General features: G+C 41.3%; 1 protein-coding gene across 2 annotated transcripts in view; it reads left to right on the top strand.

Annotated features, from left to right (window-relative positions):
* CNKSR2 (connector enhancer of kinase suppressor of Ras 2) overlaps positions 1–27,053 on the top strand; it is a 1,783,347-nt gene that overhangs the window by 1,010,800 nt on the left and 745,494 nt on the right. For both annotated transcript variants that reach the window (XM_086934554.1, XM_086934553.1), the window contains one exon: positions 23,367–23,513. In XM_086934554.1, the coding sequence (XP_086790680.1) occupies positions 23,367–23,513 (147 nt within the window). The remainder of the gene's footprint in view (positions 1–23,366; positions 23,514–27,053) is intronic.

Genomic DNA, 27,053 nt, shown 5'->3' with positions numbered 1-27,053 from the left:
TGTGTCAGGGAACAAGAACCACAACGTGAAATAGAGAATTGTGAAGCAATATTCATTTTTAACTGAACCCTGAGCTAGCCCTTTGAAACTACGAACAGTTGGAAAGAGGCAAAATCGCTAAATATGAAATGTCATCCCCGCAGTTTTGCGAAAATGAAATACTTATCCATTTCTATTTTTATTCTTTACTATTGACTTAAACAACTTTGTAAATAATGCAATTTACCTGGAATTTGAACAGGCAGAGGTCACAAGCAGCTGCCCCACTTCCTACCCCCTCCCCAAACACTGCACACACACTCAGTAAGTATTAAATAATATTTATTACCTACTGGCGGTCGCCAGTAGGTAGTTATAGTTAGGACCTTATTTCTATTCAAAAAGCAATTTTTCTTTTGCAAATATCTTTGGTACCGTTTGACGAATCTTCGCAAACTTTTCACAAAAAGGTTCACTCAGGTCAGCTCCTGTCATGAAAGTTTTGGGGTGATTCGTCAAGCAGGGCTGGGAAAAAAAGAGGGGTCGCAAAATGCGTTTTGCCCATGTTTATTTCCATAGGAAATTTTATTACAGGCGACAGCCAATCTGCTGAATTGAATTACACCAAATTTGGCAAAAAGGTAGGTCTTGGCCCAGAAGGTGACATTCTTTTTAAATGGTGTAAATCCATCCAGTAGTTCCTGAGAAATTAGAAAAAGATAAGTTTCGATATATGAGCACTGAGGAAGGTTCACACACCCTCCCGGGTACGAGCTTTAGGGACGTTGTAGTTAGTTGGACATTTCACTTGTGCAAAACCAGTGAAATTTGGCTGTTATAGTTAGATCAGCTAACTATAACTCGTGCCCTCGCAATGCACTGCTGATGACATCACATATTACATAATTCATGACATGGTCAGTGACATCACTAATGACATCACTTATTACATCTTCCATGTGATAATCTGATGCACCTCCTCACACTCTAATATAACCTTTCATACACCCACTCTAAAATACAGGCTACAATCTACGAAACCATAGACGCACCGACACCAGTACATACTTACTCATTGATTCCTAGGTCAACACACACACATCCACTCATTCCCCCATATAGTCACTCATATATGCAGTCACTCATCAGTACAACACTATCATATTTACTCATACACCTATACATACACTCACACACCGCCACTCATCCACAGAGTTACTCACACACCTAGTCAATCATGTAAGGAATAAATCACACTCCCATTTACTCATGTATACAGTTATACACACACCACCTCACCTATTCATAGAGATAATAACACACACTTACTCTCTTATACAATCACTGACACAATCACACACTCATTCATACAGCCACTCTTACAATCACTCACTCTCACATATAGTCATTTATATACTCCAATACTGACATATACTGCCTTTCACATCTGTAGTTACTCACACATATACCACTGAAACATCCATTCATTCACCAACACAGCCATACGCACACTCACTTACTCATACAGCCCTTCACAGACACACTCTTGAACCCATGTACCCAGTGAATCCCCTACTCACACATCTATGCACAAAGCCACACATCCCCCACGCACACACACAGACACTCAGGCACCCATACAAATACTCAGGAAACCAATCAATAACCATATAGACACTCAAGTAGCTACTCACCCACCCATGAAGCATCTTCCACAAAAACAGACAGACTGACACATACATTCACACAGTTTAGTCACTAACCCATGCATTCAGTAAGACACATTTAATCACTCATTTATACGGTCAGTCACGCACTTGCTAAATCCTCCATCCAAACACTTATACACCTACTCATTCTTCAATTCACCTTGGCATACATATAAAACATATTTAAACTTTATAGAAACATACAGTCAATGGATGATGTAATTAGTGATGTCATTTGAGATGTCATCAGTGATGTCACTGACAATGTCATGAATGATGTAATATGTGATATCATCAGCAGTGCATTGCAGGGGCACAAGTTATTGTTAGCTGAACTAACTGTAACGGCCAAATTTCACTAGTTTTGTACGAGTGAAATGTCCAACTAACTATACCATCCCTGAAACCTGTGTTTTTTTCCGTGAATATATATATATAAATAGATATTTTTGTGCGTTAGTCCAGCATGTGGAAACCTTGTACAAAAGGTGAGGATCACTTTCAGCCAGGTCCATGCGCCCACACGCCTTTTGGGAAGCTAAAGAATGATGCGTTTTAAGTTATCATTTTGTAAGCGATCTGCATAATATATTTAGTCTAATTTATATTGTTATACCAAAGTCATCAGAAATGCTAATTCCAGAATGGCCCTGTGTTGAACTCTAACAAACAGCATACTATTTGTTAAAAGGTACTGTTCTTCTTATATAACTTATATTGTTTGTAGGGGGGGTTCGTCCTGCACCCAGTGCATCCTTTCTTACGTTCACTCTCTTAGGTAGTTTTAGGGGGTGGCAAATTGTGCGGCAATCCTCCTAACACCCAAAGCCTTGAAATCAAGTCATTCATTTTTTTAACGCCCATTGTGGCAGCCCAAGTGATAGAACTGATGTGACATTGGTAGAGTACGATCATTTATGAAACAGTAGCTTGAAATAGGTTCTCCAGATGTCTGTTGTCTGTCGGTGAATGTAGAGCCAGAAAGTATGCATTTTATTCTCAAATTCACTAATTGACCAGTTGTGTGATCTTCAGCATACAAATTAATTTTTGGGAAGTTCTATGTGTGCTAATGTAGCACTCATAGAAGTTGAAAAATGCCATTTCAGATTGTTTATGCACATAAACAATCATCCCCGTGATGCAGGCATCCTTGCACCATGTTGCAAGGGTGCCTGCATCGGCGCATTGCAGCCCACTGGACACCAGTGCAGGGGAGAGTACAGGAATGCAACATATTATTGTGAATATGTTACATCTCTGTGCTTTGAAAGTGCTCTATCGTGGCATAGCCAAAGGACGTGAGGTTCCGGGATGCAGCACTTTCTTGTAAATGAGCCCTTTCATTTTTACCTGATCAATCCACGCACTAATACAGATCCTTAGAGGAACAATTGACTAATAATGACGTGTGACCCAGTGCCACCGACGTTGAGTCAGCAGACGAGTTTAGGGTCTTGTCAGTCAAGGAGAGGAGGTATGCATTGATGTGTACATGTATGCATATCGACCAACATGTGTGTGTTGGTTTTTAAGTGAATATATACTCACCTAAAAACCAAAGGTTACATGCATGTTAGAGTTTGGAAACAACATTAAAAAAACTTAGAAATTCACTGAAAAAAACCAAAGCTTACGGAGACTTTAAAGTTAGGCTCGCATTTCACTTGTACAAAACCTGAGAAATTCAGCAGTTATAGTTACGTGAGCAAACTATAACTTACGGCCCTGCTAGACACATTACATGATCAGTGACATCACTGATGACATCTCAAATGACATCTCTGATGACATCATCCATTGAACCACTCATACACCTGTATGATCCAATATCCCGGCACTCAGTTGTAACAATTTTAGTTCCTTATAAATTAAGAATTAAGACTTGTTCTATGCATATATCTTAAGTATTTCATCCACAAGTGACAATTTTGGTTCTTATTAGTAATCAAAATTTATTAACACACATTGGTGAGCATAGTAAAAAGAATATGTGTACATCCAACAAAGGATAATAAAAAAGCAGGTCAGGAAAAGATGGTAAACAAAGTATACAGGACAGTTGGTATTTTGTATGTCCTCCTTTTCCTGATCCACAAAAGACAACAGCCGACACGTGTTTCGTCACGTCATGTGACTTCCTCAAGGCTGCAAAGATAATAATTTATTTTATTTAAAAGATCTTATAAATATATATCATATAAAATTCTATTTGACAATCGGACGCTTTTGTCCTTAAATGCAGGAAGATAACAAATGAGCAAAGAAATAGAAGAGAAAGAGCTCTCAAGAAGGAATCAGAGATTATTACACCCTATAAGTGGTTAGAGCGTTGAGAATACCTATATGCTTCTTGGTGTAAAAAAGTGCAGAAAAACCATCACCCAAGTTAGAGTTCTAAAAGGGGCTAACCTTCTGAATATTTCTAAGACGAAATTAGATGTATGTGTCTTTGTTCTTCCCGATGAGTTCCAAGATGTCAATGTTCTTATAATGAATAACCTGTTTCGTGGATATACGAGAGACATATGGTTTTACTACTCTGTTCTACCATTATTTAATTCTACTATGATATTGCAAGACAATAGCACTCACTATGTCCAAACGTTTGTAGTGCTCCCAATTATTAAGGTGCGTAGTCCCGGCCCAAGCTCTACGTATTGTTACTCTCGATGACACGAATCCAAAAAGACGCACAACATTCTGTGATGCGAAAAAAATTGATCATAGTCAGTATTCCATTGAGGTAAAATTAGTTAAGTAAGTATACTATGATCTTGTATAAAAGCACTCACATGTTACTATTTTTCAGAGTGCGTAGAAAAGACCACTGTACTATATAGACAAATTCAGTGCAGATTACATGTATCCCTCTGGGTTTGTTATCCTGGAAAAATAATGATAGGGACATATAGTATAGTCACACTCAAGTCACTTATTTATAGTGTGATCAATATTAATCAGTTAAAAAAGGTAGTGAAACCTTACCCATGAACAACTCTAGTTTTAGTTTAATTTAATACTTAATTTCTCTTTTCCTTGGTGCATAGGATGAGGACCTCGAGCTCCTTTTCCAGTTGTGAGCTTGTATATTCCTTAACTATTTATTTAGGAAAAATAGATGACAGTGTAACAATTACTAGTGATACGGGAGACGTATCCTGACCCCCTATGTTTTCTGAGGGTGGCTGAGGAGGCTCATATATGTTGATACTTGTCTTCCAGCGGCTGCGCGTGAGCGTTTTTTTTTTTTTTTTTTTGCTGCGTGACGTCTGTTAACGTTCGATTCGATGGAAATCAGGAAGTGTTGACCGCCATTTTGACACTGCGAGTAAATATATTGTTAAAAATAATTGTTATAAATTAATCCGTATTGATAAACATTGTCTGCGCCATCTTGCTTTTTTTCCAATGCCACACTTTTGTCGTGCACGGCAGCCATTTTAGATGCCTTGACCAGACCCACTCTCTGCACGCCGCCGATAGTGACGTCTGTTAGCGTTCGATTCGAAGGAAATCAGGAAGTGTTGACCGCCATTTTGTCACTGCGAGTAAATATATTGTTAAAAATATTTGTTATAAATTAATTCGTATTGATAAACATTGTCTGCGCCATCTTGCTTTTTTTCCAATGCCACACTTTTGCCGTGCACGGCAGCCATTTTAGATGCCTTGACCAGACCCACTCCGCACGCCGCCGATCCTCAGCATGGCTCCCCACCCTCGCAAGCATCTCCCCCACGCACTGGTCATCCCCGCTCTCTGTCTTATGCATGGGCCATAAACCTCCCCCCATCTGCGCTGTTCTTCCCTGAGAATCACACCCTGTGCCCGCCCGACACCACCCTTTCACCCTATTCACTACCGCACTCTCTGACATTCCTCTTCCTTTGTGTCTGATTGTCCAGGCCGGTCCCAGGCTATCACGTAGCCCTGCGGATGTAGTTTATGGCCTCAACTGTAAAGAATCACCCCTCTTCAAAGGAGTTACAGTAAATCAAGGCCCCCACCCGATGAGATCCGTCACACCACACGCGTTCCTACTATCTGATAACCATCCTGTATTGTGATTGGGGAGGGGATTCTCACTGTGAGGGTGTGTGGGACCGAGCCTGAAGCGGAAGATTCCAGGGATGCCTTTTTGTACATCAAAGTCTTCACAATTATGTGTCACATTAAAAATATATAGCACTCCAACAAAGTAGTAGGATTATAACACTTTAATAACTTATAAATATATACATCGCAACAAAAACAGTAAACACCTTAAATTTTTTTTTATTAAAACAGAAGCAACAATGGTCAGTAGCGGTCTGTTGTGCGAATAGTCCCAAGGCAGCACAACGTGCTGAGTTCTGGACGGCACCCAGGTGATGTCACCTGGGTGCCGCACTGGTTTTGGTATCCTACAATGCTGCTCCGAAAAACGGCGTGGGGCGCCCGGGGGGGGTTAGGGGGGGGCGGCGTGAACGGGCCTCCCCAGGTGGAGGCTCGTCTGTTGTAGTGGGGCGCCCCTTTAGCGTTTCACTTGCCATTCAGCGGTTTTCCGCCCGCTTTTGCTGCACTGTGCCTCGTCAGTAGCGGTCTGTTGTGCGAATAGTCCCAAGGCAGCAGAACGCGCTGAGATCTGGACGGCACCCAGGTGATGTCCAGTAAGTTGCCGCACTGGTTTTGGTATCCTACAATGCTGCCCTGAAAAACGGCGTGGGGCGCCCCGGGGGGGGGGGGGGGGGCGGCGTGAACGGGCCTCCCCAGGTGGAGGCTCGTCTGCTGTAGTGGGGTGCCCCTTTACCGTTTCAGTTGCCATTCCGCCCGCTTTTGCTACACTGTGCCTCATCCGCCATTCAGCTGTTTACCGCCCGGTGTTGCGGCTACAGCTTCTCGCTCACCATGTAGTTGAGTTGCGCCCACTCTTGCGGTGCAGCGATAGGCGGCTGCCACAGGACTCTTAAAATGGCGGCCGGCTCTTCGGATTTGGGCCTGGTCCACTAAAATGGCCCTGGGACACCTTGGAACTCGGACGCTTGTCTGCTAGGGCTTGGGCTCCATTCTCGAAAGCGTCCCCTCAGCCTTGAAGATTCTACAAAAGTCTTGGGGGCCCCCGACTCCCGCAGGCTTCCGGTGGGGAGCGGCTGCCATGATTGCTTGCGGAATGGCCACGACAGAGCTACGAGATGGTGGTGCTCTCATGCTGACGCCAGCTTCAGTCTGAAACATCCAGAAACACTGTAGACTATCAATTCGATGAGTTCCGGTGGAGCCCCAACGTGACCCGGTAGGGAAGAACTTGCCCCCCCCTTTTTTGAGTGATGGTTCTTGTTGCCTGTCCCCTCTGTTGTCATCTAACGGAACCTTTTTTGATTGCCGAGTGAGAAAAAAAAAGGTGGGTCTTTCATCGTTTGGGAAAAAAAAATGTTTTAATCCAATGAAAAGTGTTATTTTTAGGTCATATGATCAAGCCTTCCATCATTAGGAAACCAAAAGTAAAATGAACCAATGAAAAGTTTTATAAACAAGTCACATGACCTGTTATGCGGCTTTGGGTTATAAAAAGCATACAAAACCCGTTGGCCCATGAGGCGGCGTCAGTAGCGGACCGATGTGCGAATAGGCCGAAGGCAGCACAACGCGCCGAGATCCGGGTGGCACCGAGGTGGTGTCCAGCAAGTTGCACTGGCGTGGCCATCCTACAATGCTGCGCCGAAAGACGGCGTGGGGTGCCCGGGGGGAGGCGGCGCGAACGGCCTTCTTCCGCCTCCCCAGGTGGAGGCACCTCATGTGCAGTGCGGCGCCCCTTAGCGTTTCACACGCCGTCCAGCCGAGTTGCGCCCGCACTTGCTGCTACAGTAGGCCGAAGGCAGCACAAAGCGCCGAGATCCGGATGGCACCGAGGTGGTGTCCAGCAAGTTGCCGCACTGGTGTGGCCATCCTACAATGCTGCGCCGGAAGAGACGGCGTGTCCAGCTGAGTTGCGGTCACTCTTGCGGTACAGTGACTCGAACGCGCCGAGATCCGGATGGCACCGAGGTGGTGTCCAGCAAGTTGCCGCACTGGTATGGCCATCCTACATTGCTGCGCCGAAAGACGGCGTGTCCAGCTGAGTTGCGGTCACTCTTGCTGCTACAGTACGCCGAAGGCAGCATAACGCGACGAGATCCGGATGGCACCGAGGTGGTGTCCAGCAAGTTGCCGCACTGGTGTGGCCATCCTACAATGCTGCGCCGAAAGACGACGTGTCCAGCTGAGTTGCGGTCACTCTTGCTGCTACAGTACGCCGAAGGCAGCACAACGCGACGAGATCAGGATGGCACCGAGGTGGTGTCCAGCAAGTTGCCGCACTGGTGTGGCCATCCTACAATGCTGCGCCGAAAGACGGCGTGTCCAGCTGAGTTTCTCCCACTCTTGCGGTACAGTGACTCGAACGCGCTGAGATCCGGATGGCACCGAGGTGGTGTCCAGCACGTTTCACTGGTGTGGCCATCCTACAATGCTGCGCCGAAAGACGGCGTGGGGTGCCCGGGGGGTGGGGGGGGAGGCAGCGCAAACGGGCCTCTTCCTCTTCCCCAGGTGGAGGCACCTCATCTACAGTGGGGTGCCTCTTAGCATTTGACTCGCCTTCCAGCTGAGTTCTGCCCGCTCTTGCGGTACAGTGACTCACCCGCCATCTAGCTGAATTGCGGTTACTCTTGTGGTGCAGCGATAGCCGGCTGCGATAGCCGGCTGCAACAGGACTCTCAAAATAGTGGCCAGCTCTTTGGATTTGGGCCTGGTCCACTAAAATGGCCCTGGGACACCTTGGAACTCGAACGCTTGCCTGCTAGGGCATGGGCCCCATTCACGAAAGCGTCCCCTCTTTTGACTGATTGTTCTTGTTGCCTATTTCTTCTGTTGTCATTTAATGGAACATTTTTGGACTGCCGAAAATGGTTCTGGTCCGATCGCTGGTTGGTGGAGACATTTTGACTATATCCTGGACCTGCCCGGCCGCGCCCAAAATGGCGCCGGTATAAATGGGACTCGTAACTCCTTGTTGTGTACTGGTTGCCCAACCTTGATATCATGAGATACGTATGCAGTTTTGAAGCACATGGCGAGCAGGGACGAGAATTGATTGAACATTTTGACATCCCTATTGATATTAAGTTCTGATGTGTTATTGATTACTGTACTATTGAAAGTTCGAATTAATGTCACCCATGGTACTTGCCCGCAAATGTATATCTAGATAATTTTATTGTAACTGGCCCTGTCGTACTTTAATTATAAAATGTACGTCCACCGATTCCGCAAATGTTAGACACCTTAGTTCTTGCAATCTAATGGGTCGCCCGTTACGTTCTTCTACAGTGTAAATGTGCCCTCATCATATACGATTCCAGTTTGCTCCGTGGCCGGCCCACGTGGTTATAGGCCCGTATTTGTATACTGACATTTTCACAATAAAGGTTTTTTTAAAAAAACATGGTAGTAGTACCGACATTGGTAAAGTTTTGAATAATAGCCACTGTTTTCGAATCAGTAAAAGGCAAGTGAAATAAAGCAGTCCAATTACATGACTGTTAAAAGGTATAATACGCAGGAACGCAGTAAAGAAAAATGGTCAAGGGCTGTTGTGTTTTCTACTCCTGCAACATAAAGTGATCGATAAGAATCTGATATTCATGCCTATCAGCGACTAAGACAGCAGGCCGAGCCTCTTTTGCTCAACGGCTCCCTCATGGGACGAAGAAACGCCCTTTTTCTCGAAAAAGGAATATTTTACTTGCAGGACAGTTGTAAATTTCCCGGGAAAATACATTAGCCTGGAACATTGTTAGTGATAAACTGTAAATGCATCTGGGTCCTTTGCTTTACAAGTCAGAGTGAGAAAAAAAAGGTGGGGCTTTCATCATTTGGGGGAAAAAAAATGTTCGAAAGCAATGAAAAGCGTTATTTTTAGGTCATATAACCAAGCCTTTCATCATTAGAATAACAAAAGTAAAATGAACCAATGAAAAGTTTTATTAACAAGTCACATGACCTGTTATGCTTACGTTACGCGCTGCGCACCGCGCTCTGGATCGTTTCCGGGAAGCTGCGCCTTGCGCACCGGAGCACTTCCGGGTGCGCTAACGCGTCGCGTCATATGACGCATTACGCGACAACGCAGGTCCAGAATATAGTCAAAATGTCTCCACCAACCAGCGGTCGGAATACAACCCCTTTCAGCAGTCCAAAAAGTTCTGTTAAATGACAAGAGAAGGGACAGGCAACAAGAACAATCAGTCAAAGAGGGGAGGGCAAGTTCTTCTCTACCGGGTCACGTTGGGGCTCCACCGGAACTGATCGAATTGGTAGTCTACAGTGTTTCTGGATGTTTCAGATTGAAGCTGGCGTCAGCATGAGAGCACCCAATTCTAAAACAGTAAATGCTTGGATAACAATGAATCAAATGTAGAGGGAAGCAGGCACGACGGGTTACAACGGGGGCAAAGGCTTACGTTACCTACCCTTCACTATCTGCAAAGAGAGAATACTCCTAAAAGAAAAGAGGAGGGGGGGGGGCAGCGTTCAAAGCACATCAGCGTGCATAAATACGAAAACGTTTTTACCTACCACGTACTTGACATTTTACAGCTTTTGATATTTGCTATTAAAAAACCATTGAAATTCACTGAAAAAACCATAGGTTATAGACCATATATAGTTAGGATTCGCATTTACAAAACCTTAATTTACTCGCACAAAACCATAGAAATTTGCATATATAGTTAGTTGCAATAACTATATATCGCGCACCCGCAATCCACTGCTGATGATGTCACATATTACATCATTCATGACAGGGTCAGTGACATCACTGATGACATCACTGATGACATCATCCAGTGTTTGTATGTTTCTGTAAAGTTAAAATATGTCTTACATATTGAAGAATGAGTGGATGTATAAGTGTCTGGATGAAGGATTTAGTAGGTGCATGACTGACTGTATGAGAGAGTGATTAAATGTGTCTCACTGAGTGCATGGGTTAGTGACTAAACTGTCTTAATTTGTGCATCATTATGTCTGTTGTTCTGTAAACTGCTGCATGTGTTAATCAGTAGCTATATGAGTAACTATATGGGTTATTGATTGGTTGCCCAAGTATTTGTATGGGAGACTGAGTATGTGTGTGGGTGGCTGGGAGGTGTATGACTCTGTGCATAGATGTGTAAGCAGTTGATTCACTAGATGTATGGGTTCAAACGTGCATGTGGAAACAGCTGTATGGGCAGTTGACTGTGTGCATGAGTGTATTGGTGAGTGAATGGATATCTCAGTGCTACATGTCAAAGTAAGTACATATGTAAAACACAGTACATGTGAGAGTTGACATATATAAATAACTGAGCATAAGAGCCAGTGAATGTGAGAGTGGCTGTATGAATCATTGTGAACTTGTGTCAGGGATTGTATAATCAGTGACAATCTGTGAGTGTCTGTTTACACTGATTGTATCTAAGGTTATATTAGAGTCTGAAGAGGTTCATCGTATTATCACATGAATGATATTATCAGTGATGTGATCAGTAATGTCAAATGAGATGTCATCAGGGATGTCATCAGTGATGTCATTTGAGATGTCGTCAGTGATGTCATTTGAGATGTCATCAGTGATGTCACTGACCATGTCATGAATGATGTAATATGTGACATCATCAGCAGTGGATTGCGGGTGCGCGATATATAGTTATTGCAACTAACTATATATGCGAATTTCTATGGTTTTGTGCGAGTAAATTAAGGTTTTGTAAATGCGAATCCCTAACTATATATGGTCTATAACCTATGGTTTTTTCAGTGAATATATATATATATATATATATATATATATATATATATATATATATATATATATGTATATATATCCACAAAACTTTCTCCCAGCAAGGGAAAAACGGGTCGCACAGCCAACTTTGGATTTTAAACAGCAATCCTTTTTATTTTTCTCATTTCCAAGGGCAACAGGCGCAGAGATCTCACTTCACCTTGTTCACGATCACTGGGTTTGCCCCACCCACAAACATTTAACCACAACAACTTTTTTTTACTTTTTTCAAAAAAATGTGTGTTTCCTGTCACATGATGTGCTAAGGATTATGGTCCTTGTAGTTTTTTTGACCAAAACTTATTTTAACAAAGGGATGCACCCCAATTAATAATTCAAATAAATTAAAATTATCAAATTTACATGCATTTGAGTCATGCGCCTTCCAATAGGCTTGGAATATCAGTTATTGAAGTGCCTTCCAATAGGCTGACTTTTACTAAATATTAACACAAGTCCTTGCATAGTTCGTGCCTTTTAGTCTGTTCATAGGTGCACATACAACTCCTCCGATTGATTCAACCCATTCGGGTGCAGGGTCCTCAGGTTGATGATGAATTTAGATTCAGTTTGTCGCAATTTTTTCGCTCGATCGCCCCCCCCGCTCACCTTTGAATATTGTTTGAATGCCATAAAATTTCAGTTTTTGCCAATCACCCTGGTGTGCTAGTTCCATATGTTTGGCTATGGCATTTGAGCGGTCCTTGTGAATTGTAGCCCTCATATGCTGCAAGATTCGGTTCTTCAATTCAACAGTTGTACTGCCCACGTATTGCATAGGGCAAGGGCACTCTACTACATATACAGTGAATGGTGTCTTACATGTTATACATTGTCTGATTTTCCATTTCTTTTTGTTTGCCAAAGTGATTTCTTTTGTCGGTTTGGCTATCTGGCACATTTTACACCCATGGCATTTCATGAATCCTTTGGTTTTCAGCCAATCATCCTGTCTTTTTTTCTGGAAGTGGCTGTGTACTAGGTGGTCCTTTAGGTATTTTGCTCGCCTGTAAGTTATAATAGGGTGTGTTCCCATGATCTCCTTCACAGTGTTGTCTAATTGTAGCAACTTCCAATTTCTTCGGAGAATTTTGCCGATCTTTTCACTCTCTTGTGAATAATCTGTTATTAAACGGATTTTCTTTGTCTCAGGATCATCCTCTTTATTTTTTCTCTTCAAGCATTCCTCACGTGTTTTTGTGTTGCTTTTTACGAGACTGTTTTTCACAGTTTGTTGGGGGTATTTCCTTTTGATAAATCTTTCCATTGTCCTTTTGCTGTTCTTCTTCCACTCATCTCACTTCACAAGGTGAAGTGAGATCTCTGCGCCTGTTGCCCTTGGAAATGAGAAAAATAAAAAGGATTGCTGTTTAAAATCCAAAGTTGGCTGTGCGACCCGTTTTTCCCTTGCTGGGAGAAGGTTTTGTGGATAATAGCGGCTTGGTTCTGCCGCAGGATACCGCACATGAGTGAGCGCTGCATTATCTCCCGATAAGGAACCGCTTTGGAGGCATATGTATATATATATATATATATATATATATATATATATATATATATATATATATATATATATATATATATATATATATATATATATATATATATATATATATATATATATTAATCTTACAGACCCAGTAAGATTAAGAATCCCTTACAGTGGTCAGGAGAAGGCAATCTCACCAACATTATAAACAAAAATTGGGCACTGGTAAGAAGTGACCCAGTAATAGGTGGCGAAACGCCAAATAAACCAAGCATTACTTTTAGAAGGGCACCTTCAATGCACAGTGATCTGGTCTCCAGCAATCCGGAAGTGTCACCATCGAGCAATTGGTTGAAGACGTCCAATGGTTTTACTTAATGTAGGACATGTAAAGCGTGTCAATATGGAATCAACAAAAAAAGTTATTGCACAGCTTTCAGTAAAAAAGAAATTAATATCTCTAAACCCCTGCATTGCAAAACCGAATCTCCAATCTATGTATTAGAATGCACATGCCCACTCAGATATGTTGGCAGCACTAAGTTGCCAGCAAACAAGAGAGTTCTGCAGCACATTCGGGCCATCAATAATTGTGACCTGACTTACCCTGTCGCGAGACATTTCCACGAGAGCCATAAAAATAACTTACAGGACCTCACGTATTATGTCATTGACACCATTCCAAAAACTAAGGGTGGCGACAGGGAACAAGCAATGAGGAAATTAGAAACCCGTTACATTTTAAACTTTAACAGTAAAACCCCTAGGGGCCTCAATAACACGGAGGATTTACATACATGCCTATGAAATGAAAACCATCTTTGGCCCTAACCCGCAAATCCTTCTCTTTGTTTTGCCTTCCCACAATTTTTTATTTATTTATTTGGCTCATTTATAAAGCGCATGAATCGCCCCACATGGGGTATCTCAGCGCTAAAGACTAGATAGGTAAAGTCGACTAGCTCAGAACAGGAATGTCTTCAACTTCTTCCTGAAACTGAGGTAATTGTGGGTTAATCGCAGCGTCTCCGGGAGTTGGTTCCACAATTTGGGCGCAAGGTGGGAGAAGACTTTACCTCCCCATTGGGTTTTCTTGAAGCAGGGGATAACTATTAGGCCTTTGCCTTCCGAACGAAGCTTGCGCAAGGGCGTGTATACTGTCAATTTGTTTGATAAGTATGATGGACCAAGCTGGTGGAGACCTTTGAAGACTAAGCAGCAGATTTTAAAGTGAATTCTTTTGCGAACCGGGAGCCAGTGCAGTTTGTGGAGAAGGGGAAGGGAGGGAGTGCAGCAGGGGGCATTGGTGATCAATCGGGCTGCTGTATTCTGGATTACCTGCAAGGCCTGTAAGGCGGAGTCTTTCGCTGAGATAAGAAGCGCGTTACTGAAGTCCAGCCGACTTAGTACCAGTGCGTGTACCAGAGTCTTACGGGTATTGAGGGGGAGGAAGTGAAAGACTTTCCGTAAGAGGCTGAGGGCATGGAAGCAGGACCGTTTCGTGGATGCTATGTGTTCCTCCATGTTTAACTTATTGTCAACAAGAACCCCTAGGTTTTTTACAACTGGTTTAGGGGTTGGAGCCGCACCTAGTTCTGCCCGCCACCAGCTCGGGGACCAGCTGGTGACTGCCTCCGTAAACAGCATGATTTCAGTTTTGCTTGTATTAAGCTGGAGAAAATGTAGGTTCATCCATGCCTTATTTTTGAGCATTCCTTCAGAGAATATTTCATGAATGTTGGGGGCATTGGTATCGTAGGAGCTGTGTCTCATCTGCGTAGGAGACTGGGATAAACCCGATCTTCCTAAGCAGGACAGCTAGAGGGGCAATATAAATATTACAAAGGGTGAGGCTAAGACAAGATCCCTGAAGGACTCCCTTCATGACCAGGGTGGTTTTTGCTTTGAAGGGGCCCAAGTTGACTGTTTGGGTCTGATCCCTGAGAAAGTCAGTCAGCCATTCCAAGGCTGTGTCCTGAATGCCTATATTGCACAGTCTGTCCAAAAGAATCTGATGCGATATGGTATCAAAGGTGGCGGATTGGTCGAGCAGTACCAAAATAACTGCCCGACCCCCGTCCGCTTGCAATCTAATGTCATCTAAAACCTTGACCAGGGCAGTTTCCGTACTGTGCCTATGTCGAAATCCTGACTGGGAATGGTCCAGGCAGTTGGAGATCTCCATGAAGGAGAGATGCTTGTTAATATGTTTCTCCAACAGTTTACTATAGAGCTGGAGCAGGGAGATAGGACGGTAGTTTGTGATCACTTCCAGTGGTAATTTTGGGTTCTTCCTAATAGGCATAACTTGTGCATCTTTCCATTGCTTTGGAAGTTTGCCCTCACTAATTGAGCTGTTAAAAACTACCCCCAGGGGTCCGGCCAATTCAGACGCAAGAGATTTAGGAATTTTTGCCGGAATAAGGTCTTTGGGGGACCCTGACTTGGCAGATTTAGGCAGGGTTTCGGTTTCTCCTGAAGTAAGGAGGGCAAACGATTTTAGGGAGAACTGGGCATGCGCCAGGGAACTCGGTAGAGGGGTAACTGTATCTGGCTCTCGGGGACCACAAGGGGAAAATTTGGCATAAATATCTTCAATCTTTTGCCTTTGGAAGCTGGCGATGTTCTCACAAAGTAGTTGCGACAGCTCGTCTTCAGGATTGCAGGCTTTAGGGTTAACTAAGAAATTGAGGATCTGGAAAAGTGTTATAGAAGTGTTGTCAGCTTGCTCCAATTGAGAAGCAATATATTTCTTCCAATTGTTTCTAAGATTCTTGTGATATCTTCTGTCTCTCTTTGAAGCTGTCCCTGTCTGAAATTGCTTTAGATCGGCGCCAAGTCCATTCCAATGCTTTACAAGTTCTTTTTTCTGCCTTCAATTCTTGTGTAAACCAGGCGGCTTGGGGCCGGCGTGCCAAAGTGGCAGCCTTTTTTGTAGGTATTGTGGCGTCTAGGGTAGCGATGGTTGTCTCATGAAGGAGTTTAAGGTGCTCCTCAACTGTTCTATCAGCGGAGTGTGAGAAGGCATGGAATGCTTCTGCAAAGGACACTGGCAAAAGTTTATGCCATTGCCTATAGCTGCGTACTCCAGGTTTTTTATTTGGTACACTCGCTCAGGGCCCTACTAGGTAGAAAGTAATCATATGATGGTCCGACCAAATTAATGGTAGAGTTTGTTTATATATTAGGTCGGAGGAGTTTGATAGTATTTGGTCAAGGGTATGCCCTGCATTATGTGAAGGCCCATTATTTTTCTTGATCAGACCAAGGAGGGATATTTCTCCGACGAAGTGCATGGTCTCTGGATCCAGGCTATTTTCACTGTGGATGTTGAAATCTTCCAATAGGATAAATTTATTAGAGGACATGACATGGGGTGCAATAAGCTCAGAGAGAGTATTAGGCGACGTGGCAGTAGGACCGGGGGTACGATATACAAATGCGCCTTTTCAGCTGAGTTGAGGATGTAAATCTAGCCTAAATACGATAACCTCTAAATCTGTGATCATGTGTTGGTCTAGTATGGTTGCCTTGATGGGGTCCTTATATACGATGGCTATCCCAGCCCCCCTTTTCTTGGGTCTATCTAGTTTCAGTAAAACTATATATCCATCCGGCAGGGCTATAGCTATGGCTGGGGCGGAGGTAGTTTTAATCCATGTTTCTGTGAGAAACCCAAGGTCTGGTTTCAAGGAAGTCAAAAGGTCCCAGATGTGAGTCGCATGCTTAGGAAGGGAGCGCACGTTAGCCAAAAAGGCTGTCCATCTATGATCGGCTTGGGATTCCTCCGTGGCTTGGGGAACAGAGGGGGGAGTACTGGTGCCTTCGTGAAGACTATAGAATTTACAATGGCGACAGGAAATAGGTCCTTCAAGATTAGAGGAGAACTGATGTTTACAATGGATGGGCAAGATGTTAGAGCCCTCCTGGCTGTCACCATGGCTGGAAAGATTTAGAAGCTCTTGCCTCGAGTAGGTGATTTTCACATTAGCCGTGGGGTTAGAGGCCTCACTAATGGGGACACTGGCATATTGCCTGGCGCCTGGCAGCGAACTGACACGGACGGGCGCAGATAGGCTTGCCTTGACGCGCCCGCTGCGCTCGTCCGCTGCGCGGTCGAGTGACTGATGACATTTATACCCTGAGGGGCATCCCGACGCAGTATCTATTCGTCTGTGGGGACCAGGGTTCGAGGGTGGAGAGGAGAAGATGGTAAGTTTGGATGTGGCAGGAGTAAAGTGCAAATCTTGCTATAAAAGAGCAGTTTAAAAAGTTAAAAGTTGAAGCGGCCTATGCTAATTCCCTAGCTTTCTGCCTCAGGGATACGAGATTACTTTGGTAGTCAGCCTGCGCCGAGAGGCAGCGCGTTTTATGTAGTGCTGGGGGTGTGGAATGCAAAACAGCTAGTCTGCACCCTACCATCCTCCCAAGATGTCCGCTATACCCCGGAGGGTCCAGCCGCAGTACCTTGTTGTCTGCGGGGACCAGGGTTCAAGGGTGGAGAGGAGAAGACAGTAAGTTTGGATGTGGAAAGAGTAAAGTGCAAATCGTGCTATTAAAGAGCAGTTTAAAAAGTTAAAAGTTGAAGCGGCCTGTGCCAATTCCCCGTCTTTCCACCTCAGGGATACGAGATTACCTTGGTAGTCAGCCTGCGCCGAGAGGCAGCGCGTTTTATGTAGTGGTGGGGAATGCAAAACAGCTAGTCCGCACCCTACAGTCCTCCCAAGATGTCCCCTATCCCCCGGGGCGTCCCGCCGCAGTACCTAGTTGTCTGCGGGGACCAGGGTTCGAGGGTGGAGAGGAGAAGACGGTAAGTTTGGATGTGGCAAGAGTAAAGTGCAAATTGTGCTATAAAAGAGCAGTTTAAAAAGTTAAGAGTTGAAGCGGCCTGTGCTAATTCCCCGGCTTTCCGCCTCAGGGATACGAGATTACCTTGGTAGTTATTTACTGATTCGTACCTCTAGAAGGTTCCTGGTCTCGGCCCCGAAACTATCGAACACCTTGCCCCAGTCAATAAAAACAAGTCCCTCACTCTGGTCATTTCGCAAGCAGTTAAAGACCTGGCTGTTCAATCAGTAAACTCAGATCTGCCCATCCATCAGGAGAATGTATATGCAGATATCCTAGCGCCGAGACGCCCAAGGGCAATTGTTCGCGCTCAATAAATGTTATTAACACCTTCAGCGCAACGCGAATTATCGCGCTGTGCTGAAGGTTCTAATGAGCCAACGGGCTCATGACGGAGCGGTTCCGTCATGAGCACAGGCCAACCGACGCTCATGACGGAACCGTTCCGTCATGAGCATCGAAGGGGTTAATAAATAAATAAATAGATGGAATATTAGCAGCAGAAGCTAGGTTCTTGATAATTAATCCATTATAAAGTTTCCTAAAAAAGCTGCCTTACCTTCTCCAAATTAATGATCATTTTTGATTTTTAACACAACTTATGTTTTCATGCTATGCACCAAGAATCACGGGAATATGTTTATTTCACAATGAAACTTTAGGGTGCATTGGAATTAATAGCACTACATGAAATAGATGCTTGCATTAGGAGATGACTGTGCATTTATGCAGTTATCATATATTTACCTCGGAAGTCATAATTTTAATGAATTGTACTATATGATTCACATACATTTATGAGATTCTATGCAATTGAAAGTCATTGCCATAGTTTATTTAATAACTTCTCCGCACTTAAGGAGAATTTTAGGTATTTATGAAATTGAAATATACATATATTTTGGTATTTTTATATTGTATTTATTTTAAATGTACGTTGTATGACTATTTAAATGTTCTATTTTTATAACATGCATATCCATGAAAGTAAATCAATTTATTTCAATTTAATACAATTGAGGTATACGATCAAATAGCAACCCCCTCAAACATAATAGCCGGTTAAGGACACCCAATGTTTCTTTTATGTTTACTATTCACTATAATCATGTGCAATAAGTGCTGCTTTATAATTGGTCTGTAAACAATCTAGCGTTGTCATGTGATCAAGCCACTGAGGTGGTAAAACGCGTAATGGCCGACGGAAAATAAACTTGGAGTACTTGCACAGATTTTGGGTCTGTGTCTGCTTGCTACGAAGGGGAGGTGGTGTCAAAGCAGCGATTTTGATATATATATATATATATATATATATATATCCACCAACAAGCTTACTGATTCCTGTAAGCATGAACCACACCAATCCAAGTCTGTCAAAAGGTATTTTATTGTTCTAAGGCAAAAAGACAACCAACAAGCTTACCGGCAAAAAACAAATCCATTTTTAGTCTCCGACAAACACCTTTCTGACACTTTTCTACTCTGAAGACAGTCCAGGCAACGCCTGTAGCAAGTTCCTCTTCAGAGCAGGATGGGGGCATCACCACCCACAATTAAGTGATATTATAGGGGACCATGATAAATATTAATACATATTTTCCAATCTGAGAACAGGAAAGAAATGGTAAAATATGCCATAACACAGATGTGCTGACTTTGGGAAATCACAAAAATTATTAAAAGGAGAAGTCACATCATGTTCCCAGGAGTACACCTGTAAACTGTGACAGGTTTAGTTAATATGGCATGCTTTTGGAAACCTTTGTGAATGAGAAAAAGTCATAAAACTGTCATGGCTCTTGGCACAACACATATTTGGCGTTTTTGTTTTCAATTGTTAGCGGTCTATTGTATACATATTTTCATTTTACATTTTTGGGCATCCCCGGTAATTTTAGGTCAGCAGATAATTGGCAATTTGCTCTGAAGGTGCTTTAGCATTGTGCCATTTTTTTCAAATAGTTTCAACAGCCCACTCTACTAGAAACATTATTTTGGTACCTGATGAAAACAAATTCTTGTTAAACCAGGAGTGTCCAAAATCAAGTAACTAGGGCAAGATGAATGCTATATTTTCAGAATACCAATTCAGGCCCAATTTACGGTTTGACAAATGTACTTAGTCCATCAGGGAACCACTGGAAATTACTTCTGACATTTTGACGTACTGCAGTTGATCAAAATTAGAGCTGAACATCAGCCCAACGGCCATATCTGTATCTTGAAGGGAACTGCTGAGACAGCAGTTCCTTCAAGGAGCAAGAAAATGTGGTGGGTGGCCGCTGTCAGTGTTATCAGTAGTCTATCAAAATTGTTAAAAAAACAAAACACCAATGACCCACACATCCTACAGGTTCCTTCCGAGGTGTGGAGGTTTTTTTTTTTTGGCAGTAATGCGCAGAAGAAAAATGATGTTGCACAACTCATCCTACATGGGACATGCAGTGGAATGTGCTTCCTCTGACAGCTGCATACTCCGTGGGGCCATCAGAGGAAGCTTTTCCATGACCGAGCCAACAAGGTCTGTGTTGATGGAAAACGTAGGGTCCGCCCTGGCACACTGAGAGTTTGTCAGACTGGGTACTTCATTGCATTTGTGATACAATGCCCTGTCAACCAAACTTCAAATCAGGCCCTTCTTATGACACGATTCCCAATCATATTAATTGGGCCCTACTCACAATACCATTTGTGCTTGTAAATCTGCATTCCAGAGGCAGACTGTAACCTTGCATTCATAAATCCATTTAATCCTATGCCACATTAAACAAAGAACACATTACATTAGGCTGAAGTAAATCCCACACAAATGGTAAGGAATGGGCCTTTCAAACCTTTGGTTAGCCTTGAGGGGTTGTGAACGGCCAAAAATACATTCATTTTTAGTCTCCAACAAACACCTTTCTGACACTTTTATACTCTGAAGACAGTCCAGGCAATGCCTGGGGCAAGTTCCTCTCCAGAGCAGGATGGGGGCATCACCACCCACAATTTAGTGGAATTTTAGGGGACTATGATAAATATTAATACATATTTTCCAATCTGAAAACAGGAAAGAAATTGTCAAATATGCCATGTCACAGATGTGCTGACTTTCCACCTTTAGGAAATCACAAAAATGAATAAAAGGGGAAGTCACATCATGTTCCCAGGAATACACCTGTAAACTGTGACAGGTTTAGTAATTATGGCATGCTTTTGGAAACTTTTGTGAATGAGAAAAAGTCATAAACTGTTCAACTTTGTGGAAATGTAATTTTGTGAATTATAATTTTTTGAATCACACCCATTGTATATATGTGTACTCAATATGGCTATCCGAATAATCTACTATGCTGATGGCTCATGATTTCAAATGCTCATGAAATCAACGTTTTTGATTTGACCAAAGTATTCCTGTTGTTGAAAGATCTGTCCACAGCTGTAATAATGATGACAGAATTTTGCACAAATCATTAGCAAGCTTGTGCTATATAGAAATATGAGTTTGCCCTCATTGAGATCTTCATGCTTTAATATAATACATAAAGCAGGACTCATATTGTCTCATATGAGAATACAATTTAAAATGATGGGTAAAGCAAAGCAAATAAGAAATAACCAGTGGCCCTTCATTATTAATCAACTTGAATTTAACAGAATGTTTCTTAACTTAAATTCAATTAAATGATTTAATTCTCAAGTATTTACTCTTAAATTTGCTTTCTTCCTAGATATTTACTGATCTTGGAATTAAATTGCTCCACACTTGAACTGCATTAATGAATCAGTCAATGAAACAAATGGCAGATTAGTTGTGAACCCAACATATAGCTTCCACCTTTAACTAGAGTAATGGAGTGATGGATCCTATTTCATTAATGTAGTTCAGAGTTCTTCACTATAATTAAATATTTTGTAGACTAAACTCATGTGATCATAGTCGTAGTTTATGTGCATGTAGAACACAGAATATATCGACATGAAATAACACACTTGTCTCCAGTTGTTCCTCTTGCCATATTTTCAACTGCAGATTAGTTCCTACATGCCAACATTCAATCTTTGATAGGATATCAGTTTCTGTGACCTTCCTCATAATTGATGTATATGGTCTAATGCTAAATACATTGAAAAGCAGTGGTAAATGGTAAAACAAGTTGAATGACTGCATGTCAAAAATATCTTAAGGACATTCTGTTTGACCTCAGTAGATGATATGATACCACCACTCTGACTAAATGGAATGTTAGCATTGACCTTAATAGTAAGTTGTCTATCACCTTGTTCTTCCTACCATTGATTTTCTGTGTGTTTAGTATCATACTCTGCCCACCATTAATAAACTTTTCATTTTTTTGTATATCTTAGTGCAACATTAGTGCAATTTCCAAAGGTGGACTGTCTTCCAACAATGTTGTGAATTTGTTGGATATTCGGGTTTTTGAGGGATAGGTGCTGTAAAGAATACTGCCAAACCCTCTTTGTGGTCTCAACATTAACCATTTGTCTGTCCTGTTTGCGGGCCTGGTGTTAAGGACAATAAACAGATTCAGAGAGAGTGTAAGGGTTATTTAATGGATACACTGAAATACCTCTAATTTAATTTGGTGCCAGAATATCCACATTTAGACATAGTACTACAAGAATATTATATCTATATCACAAAAATATAGATACTGGAATGGCATGGAGGTAAGAGTTTGTACATGTTTATTATACTTAACTCCATGTGTATGTACCTTGTAACATATACATATATATATATATATATATATTTTCAAGGTAAATTAATATGAAGTTAAGAATAGTAAAACCACACTTGCCTTTATGTTTTGCTTCAGTATTCTAGCAGCACAATATTGTTTTAGTCTACATTTTGACATAGAACCCTCATTAGTATGCCTTATACGGGCAGGGCTGGACCAGCTGTACTGAAAGCCTTTCTGGACACTGTGAAAAGACAGCATGCATACAGTGATGCATCTGAATTACAAGAAACCAAGACTATTACCATTGATTGGCTGAGAGACCAGGCCTAACTTTTAGTTTGCCTTTCTTCTACATGGGTCATGTAATATATTTCATAGTTGTGATTGGTAAATTAATGGAAATAGTGGTCTGCCAAATGAGTCCCAATTTGGATGACCATCTTTCTTAAGATTATTGGTCATGGGTTATTTTTGGCTTAACTTTCCTTGAGTTTTAAAGGTGATGTTCTGGTAAAAGAAGCAAAACATGGAAAAGCAAAGATTTGAGTAGTTCTGCTGCCCTACTTCTACAAAGATTGTCTAAGAGCCATAAGTCATAAAAAGGATATCATTCTGAATCTATTCAATTCACCACATACAGTCTAAAGTTCTAATCCTGAAACAAAACAAATATTAAACTAGAGCACGTGTCCTATAATGTTACGCATAAACTTTAATCTATAAATTGTTAAAAGGGGAGGGGCATTTAAACTTTGCATACTATGCCTCAATTATATTGTAATAATTTTGCTGGTTACCAGGTGGGGTGGCAGTTGAAAAATTTGGTGAATGCACTACGAGACGACCAGAGTGGTGTTATCTTAACTTTGAAAAAGCGACCTCAGAGCATGCTTACCTCAGCGCCAGCCTTACTGAAAAATATGAGATGGAAACCTCTTGCTCTGCAGGTAACAATGCTTAATCATAAGTCATACACCATCATTCTAGCCATAGATTATCTCTGCGATGCTTGTCTGTGCTTCATCTCAGCAGCATATGAATTTCCGTGTTATGCTTTTAAAAAATTGTCTTTAAGTAACCTCTGCACTCTTGAACAGCTTACCTTACAAAGTTCCATTTTCACCAGATTTGATGGTCTGATCAGCTGAATTGCATGACATGCAGCAATTATGCCATGAAATGTATCTTGTCTTTTGTTGGCTTGACTGCAGATAGCAGCACTGAGAGATATAGCCATGACTAATACTAATTGTTAGTGGGTATATTTCTGAGCTGCTCATGATCATTAGTAACATCCCTAAGTGATACCAAAAGCCCTAACTCGTATTCGTTACTAATACCAAGGGATGAATTTTAGATAAGTTCAATCTCACTAATTGATTTAAAACTATTAATTATGCTGTGCTTTTAACATCTATATTGCACTTCCCTTCTTGTTTGGAAACCTGCATGTCAAACCTATAGTACCAGAAGTTTGAATCACCATATATTTTTCAATTGCTCTAGTTCTATTCTGTACTTATCAGACAAACTAGAGCTTAGGGCCAAGGAAAAACTAGACATATAGAGTTGAGTGTTAATAAAAGACACACTTACTGTAAATTCATCTGCAGTCCTTTGTCCCCCAACATCACAGACCCTACCAGCCTACAACATTTTACCTTTCCAATCACACAGATACTTCTCCAGCAGCCCTGTCCAAACCACATTTTCAAACCATTACTTATGTCTCAATTGTCTTGCTTTTAAGGAAGCTTTTGCAACTCTTCACCACTCTCTCAATGAAGATATATTTGTGATTTAATTCTGAAATTTCTCCTCAAAAACCCACAAACACCTTCTTTTAAACTTATTTTTCAGTGAATATAATTTTCTTGTTTTCTTTTTAATATATATTTACCAGAAGACGGTTACTGTATTGCTCCACTCAGTTCTTTTAGTGACCGTAATGCTTAAAAATGTAGGTTTGCTATTCTGTGATGTATGGTTTGAAGAGAAGTAGTAAGAGGTTACCCTTTAAACCAAGCAGCATTGGCAGTATACTTGCTTAAAATAGATCTGCTTCTTCAAAGTAATTTTGAATAAGAATTTATAAGCATTTAATGATTAGAAGTAATGGAGGCCACAATTTATGTGATAAAGAAACAACAAAAAGAACCTTGGCAGCTGTATCTATCCATCAAATGTGTGAAAAACAATAACGATAGGGAAAAATAAATAATTTAAAGGTGATAAATATAACAAATAATGTTGTAGTTTGATGAAGTATCGCTCATTGTGTAATGAAAAAACAAGGAAAGCAAAGAACACGTGGCTGCCAATGAATTACATTTGGATAATATCATTTGTAGTTTATCTTTCAATATTAGACGGAGTTTAGGACTAATCCATAAATTGATGACATGCAGTCCAACCTATTTACAAAACATTGACATTTTAACCCCAGCCATAATTTTAATGTAATCTTTTCTGAGCAATATGGTAGAGAAAATTGGGGAATCATTTCCAAATATCATAGCTTCTTTATGAACTGTTTTATGTTTCTGGCAGTTAAGTCTCAAGAACTGGAACATTACTTAAAGAGCTAGATATCTTCATAAGAAATCTAAAACTATAATTAGTTAAATATACCACCTTCATGTTAAACAGTAGCAGTGATCGTCTGGGGCTTACAAATTACATTTTAAAGAGTCATTCTCTTTAATAGTCTGCAGAACAGCAGCCCCTCTGGTATATTTATTTCCAGAAAACATGTGTTTCAAATGTATTAGAAACAAGTTTGAAAATATAGTCTTGTCTGCACTCTTCTTAACAACTCTTTATAGCCTGGAAAAAGAACTTTTGAGCTTTAGAAAGAATCATAAGTACTGGTTCAACTCCTTTGTCATTGAATATGCAAAGACAACTAAAATTCCCACATAGAGCCAAAACCTGTGTGTAATTTCTAATGCCAGTTAAATCCAATAATGACACAATGAGCTACCTTTAACCTTTTGAGTTCCAAAACAAGCCTATCATTCTAAAACACCAAACTCAGTCTTGCTACCTTCTTAAGCTTTGTCAAATACATTTTGAAGAATTATTAAATCACAGGTATTATATACATTATATGGTGATCCACAAATAGACTCTTTTTTGTCTATCCCAAATATCAAATAGTAAATCATGTTGCAGGAGATTATACATTCTATTTCTAGATACTCTACAATCATGTCCTTGATTTCAACTCTCCAGTGAGATTTTAATAAGGACAATGGGTATGAAAGGTGTTAGTCACTAGGCCTCTCTTAATTCTGTGATGTTGCTTAAAGATGTGTCTCCAGCCTTCAATAATATCTCCAGTTTCTAACGTGTGGTTGTGCAGAGTTGCTAGAGGAGAGACAAACTATTTCTCTTTCAATCTTGTATGTTACATGAATAGTTTGCCAGATGCACATTGAATGATAAGGATAGCAAACAATGAATGACAGGACTTGACCTGTGACAGGATGACAGTTTGGAGATAGTCTCAGTTAAATAACTAACTTTGACTGCCTTCTACATATGTCCTAAGTGCCTTAAAGGAATGCTAGCCTTTCAGGCATTACCTATTTCTGTATTTGCCAACAGCCTTTTGACTTTGTTTTCTTAGAGGAACTGGTAATTATCACCATTTCTGTTTCATCTGCTACTACTTTAGGTAGACCTACCACTGTATTTGTTCGGAATATTACAGACAAGGCTTCATATGGTGATTCAGCTTTTTTCGTCTGCATCCATACAGTCTTCCCTATCCCCTCTTTCTGACTTTTGCATCACTGCGTTTTGCTTGAATACTTATTTTTTTTAAAGGATTATATATCTTCTTGTCTGATGCTCCATTTGGGGTTTGCTTTCTGAATGTCTTTCCTGCATCAAATGTCTCTCCTGCAATGTTTTTACAATTACCCATCCCTATTTTATCTATGTTGCAATAATGGCATCTACTGACCTTTAACCGATGAGAATTCTTTGTCAGAAATAGATTATCTATAAATGTGGTTACAAGACATTGTATTGCCTTCGTCAGAAACATGTGCCAAATAGAGATGTGTTTTTGTAACCTTGATATACCTATTCACATGCAACTGTATTTTGAAGCTGAAACATACTCTGAATGACTGTGAAAGGACATGGCAACTGTATCGTAATTATGTTTCTATTTTATTATGCTAACATAAGTGCATCTGTTATGAAGGGCTCAATGAGGACCTACGTGGATTATTTTATTTTTTAACATAAAAAAAGTTTGATATCTATCTGTTGTATTTTTCTACATTGGGTGACATTATGTGCATGCAACGATTATGCTTAATTCCTGAGTCAAGACATAATAGCAACAGGTTTCACAGTGTAGTCAGTGGGTATGTGGCTGAGTTAATGAGTGAGTGAGAATATGAGTTTGTGTACAGTTTCATTTCTGCCACTAACTGCTATGTTCTCTATCCATAGTTTAATAGAAATTTTGG

The sequence above is a fragment of the Lissotriton vulgaris genome, chromosome 8 (assembly GCF_964263255.1).
Source record: "Lissotriton vulgaris chromosome 8, aLisVul1.2, whole genome shotgun sequence".
NCBI lineage: Eukaryota > Metazoa > Chordata > Amphibia > Caudata > Salamandridae > Lissotriton > Lissotriton vulgaris.
Note: the sequence above shows the minus strand (reverse complement) of the source record. Positions and strands in the feature narration are given on the sequence as shown.